The sequence below is a fragment of the Amblyomma mixtum genome, chromosome 4 (genome assembly GCF_055824585.1).
Source record: "Amblyomma mixtum isolate Tamu chromosome 4, ASM5582458v1, whole genome shotgun sequence".
Taxonomy (NCBI): Eukaryota; Metazoa; Arthropoda; class Arachnida; order Ixodida; family Ixodidae; genus Amblyomma; species Amblyomma mixtum.
The window spans coordinates 98,321,708-98,325,643 of record NC_143015.1 but is presented as its reverse complement, the minus strand read 5'-3'; the positions used below and the strand labels follow the sequence as shown (position 1 = coordinate 98,325,643).

Sequence of the window (3,936 nt, the reverse complement as noted above, 5' to 3'; positions counted from 1 at the left end):
CGAGATATGTTAGACAGTTACTGCGTAATTTCCTTTCCTCAACTACAATTTTCATTTTCTTCATTGCGGCCCCTCTTTGTCTTTCTTATTTCACTCCGACTTCCTCCCTTCCTGTACGGTGCGGTTCAGGTGTCCACCGAGATGACAGATAGTTAATGCGCCATTTCCTTCCCTCCAAAAGCGTTGCGTTCAAAGGGCAACGCATCGCGCCGAACGGGTGGTGGCGTTCCGTGGACTCCCTGGCAGCGCTACAACACGCTGTCACGTTCCACTCCTAAAGGCGAAGTTTAAGCGTCATTAATTAGCAGTTAGTTAGTATTAGTAATTAATTAGTAATTGTCTTTACTTAGTAATTATTACTTAATTATGTATGACATCATCCAGTGGAGGCGTTACCACTGCCACAGAGGCAGTCACAGTGGTGCGGAAAACGCTTTCGCCTCTACGCACTTTAGACAGTCAAAGTGCCCCCTGAGGTTTTTTAATTTTTATTTAACTGTGTTGTAAATTGTAAAGTTTCTTTCAGTATGGTTTTCTCCACTTCTAACCTTATGCCACTTCTCCGCATTTCAGCCACCAACCTTTCAGTCGCTTTTTGCTGACTTCCGCCGCATGAATCATTGTTATTTCTATATCCTAGGGGCTCAGGAAGAGTGACTGTGCCTGCATCGACATCCGGATGGATACCATCACATTTGAGTATAAGGTGTTCAATTGTTGTTGTCCCCGCAGGGAGGCGTCTGCAGCATGCAGACGTTGGTGAGTGGCGACACCACGGGGTTAACCCGAGCATCCGCAGGGACATCCCCGCAGGGGGATGATGGTGAACAATGCGTCACCACGGACCCGAGCATCCGCGCTTAGCCGTGCGTGGCATCGCCGTGTCCGGGGAAAAGGGGATCCTGGTGGTTGAGCCGATGCCGAGCGTTTGGACCCTTAAGGCCCCTCGGCGGAGGCAACACACCACTTTGGCCCCAGCTTCCTGCAGACGGCACCTCCGGCCTGACCCAACCGGAGGAAATCGGCAGTCGCCTTTTCCTGTCCTCCCCTCTATCTTTCACTTTCCTATTCCCTTTCTTACAACTTTCCTGTATCCTCCTCTCTTCTTCGTTTTTTCCTCTTTTTCCTGGCGGCGAGGGTTAACCGTGTGTGACCAACTACCCTGAGTTGAGTCATATTAGGTTATAGTTAAGGTGTACAGCTGGCGTGGGTAGGACTTGCTTTCAAGTTCCTGTCGCGTCCCCTTGTTGGACTTCATGGTGGGTGGCTGGCACCATGACCGAAAAACATCAATTTTTTATGGCTCCCCCCTTTCCAAACATGATCGCTCTCTCAAAAGAGGGCGGAACGAGGCAACAGATTTTTTCCAGAAAAAGAAACCGTCATTCACAAAGTTTCACGTAATTCACAGCAACTGTGAAGAAAAACATGCACGAATTATATCCCCATTTCTTGTCACTAAATGCTTAACAGATACCTTAGGGCCTGGCTACAAGGTATCAAAAATGGCCAGCGGCGACCTACTTTTTGAACTACGCGAGAGCATCCAGTGCTCAAAACTCTCGAACATCGATTCCATAGGGGACATCTCTGTCTCCGTAACTCCCCACCGATCCCTCAACACAGTCAAAGGCGTGATCTCAGAAGCTGACTTTATCCACCTAACAGAAAATGAAATGCTTCAAGGACTATCAGAACAAAATGTAATTGAAGTCCACAGGATCAAAATCCGCAAAGATAACAAGGAAATAGACACCAAACACATGGTCCTCACATTTAACACCAGTAGCTTGCCCGAAACAATCGATGTCGGATACTTAAAAGTCAACGTAAGGCATTACATACCCAATCCCCGTCGCTCTTTCATCTGCCAGAAGTTTGGCCATGGCTCACAGAGCTGCCGCGGCCGCAAAACCTGCGCGAAATGCGCATCAAAGGACCACCAGTCTGAGGAATGCGACGCAGCACTACGCTGCGCAAACTGCGAAGGCGACCACGCTGCGTACTCCAGGGCGTGTCCGTCCTGGAAAAAGGAGAAAGAAATCATTACCATTAAGACCAAAGAAAACATTCCATTCAAAGAAGCCAGAAGGCGTTTTGCACTTAACAATTCATTCTCCTTCACAGCGAAACCCAACTTCGCTGATGTGGTGCGCGGGGGCGTAGCACCACACAGCGCTCCGGCACCTGCCGCGGCCATTCCCACCGCGCCTGTGGCAGTGCCATCAACGCCCCAGGCAGAGACAGCCAAGGCTGCTCTGCCAACTACAAGCCAGGGAGTGCCGGCCCATGGGCCAGCATCCCGCAGGACTTCCCCCCGTCGGGGGAGGCCTGACACTAACACATCCGCGGCTTCGCGGTCCTCCAGCAACTCTGGTGAGGTGATGGATACAACTACCAGTCCGCCCGCTTTGCAGCGGCGAAATCGCTCTCATGAGCGAAGAAAAGACCGGGCCCCGATAACGGGCCCAGAAGACAAGTAAATCCTTTCAGTTCTCATCCAAAAACATAAACATGACTTTCCTACTTCAATGGAATTGTAGAGGATTGCTTAGGAATTACAATGACATAACACATTTTCTTGGGTCAATGCTTCCTGTAGCTTTGTGTCTTCAGGAAACCAACCTCGGTCCACAACATACAAATATCCTGAGACATTATAAAACATTCCGACGCGATCGCGAGCATGCCAACAGACTCTCAGGAGGCGTCGAAATTGTCACTCAGAGCGGTGTCCGTGCAAAAAAAATAAATCTTAACACAAAACTGGAAGCGGTTGCGGTCAGCGTCGTTAGCTACAAAACCATAACGATATGTTCTGTATATCTTCCCCCGCACATGACATTAACAATACAAGATTTAGAAGGCCTGATAAATGAACTACCGGAGCCATTCCTGGTAGTTGGTGATTTTAACGCTCACTCACCGTTCTGGGGAAGCGAACGCTGTGACTCGAGGGGCCAAATAATAGAAGATTTTATCCTCTCAAATAATATCTGTCTTTTAAATACAGGAAAAGCGACATATTGTTGCCCAAGCTCGGGAGGGATGAGCTCCCTCGATCTAGCTTTCTCATCGCCATCTATTTTTAACGATTTTAAATGGGATGTCATTGACAACCCCTATGGCAGTGATCACCTTCCAGTACGAATTAGTTTAACATCTGCACCACAAATCATACCAACAAAACCGCGACGTTGGAAGCTTCATCTCGCTGACTGGTCACTTTTTAGAGCTAACGCAACTTTAGAAAATATAGTTTTAGATAATTTAAGCATCGACGAGATAAACGAATTGTTCACAAATTGTATCGTAACTGCCGCACAGTTAGCTATTCAGCAGTCTTCAGGAGTGGTGTCACAAAACCGCAAAGTGTGGTGGACAAAAGACTGCAAGGAAGCAAAAAAGCAACAAAATAGAGCTTGGGGTAAGTTTCGAAGGTATCCGGCACATCAGAACCTCTTAAATTTTAAAAAGGCGAGAGCTAAAGCTCGGTACGTTCGCCGCAGTGCAGAGAAAGCCTCATGGCAGAGATATGTTTCATCCATCAACAGTTCAACTACATCTAAAAAGATGTGGGAACAGGTGCGTAAATTAGACGGCAAATTTTCTCCCTTTACAGTACCATTTCTAACAGCCCGTGGAACACAAACAAGTCTAGATGAACAGGCTGACATACTAGGACAACATTTCTCTGACGTTTCAAGCTCCTCACACTACACACAGTCATTCTTAAAACACAAAAACACAACTGAAAAGCAGAAACTTCCAACGACTGGCAGTACAAATGAAACATATATTACAATATTTACAATCTAGGAGATCCAAAACGTACTGTCCTCCGGTAAACAGACAGCACCTGGTCCGGATGATGTACATTATCAAATGCTTGCCCACCTGTCTGGAGCTGCTGTAGGAGCACTTCGTCAATTTTTC

At 47.4% G+C, this 3,936-nt stretch overlaps 1 protein-coding gene across 1 annotated transcript; it reads left to right on the top strand.

Annotated features, from left to right (window-relative positions):
• Positions 1 to 1,256: 1,256 nt before the first annotated feature.
• Positions 1,257 to 2,698, top strand: LOC149347556 (uncharacterized). The gene has a single exon (XM_089541602.1). It carries the CDS (start codon positions 1,257 to 1,259, stop codon positions 2,481 to 2,483), a length of 1,227 nt encoding a protein of 408 aa, XP_089397728.1. The 3' UTR covers positions 2,484 to 2,698.
• Positions 2,699 to 3,936: the final 1,238 nt, after the last annotated feature.

Excerpts from the sequence above, each read along its gene's own strand:
- LOC149347556 (XM_089541602.1), top strand. The coding sequence starts at position 1,257 with ATGGTGGGTGGCTGGCACCATGACCGAAAAACATCAATTTTTTATGGC.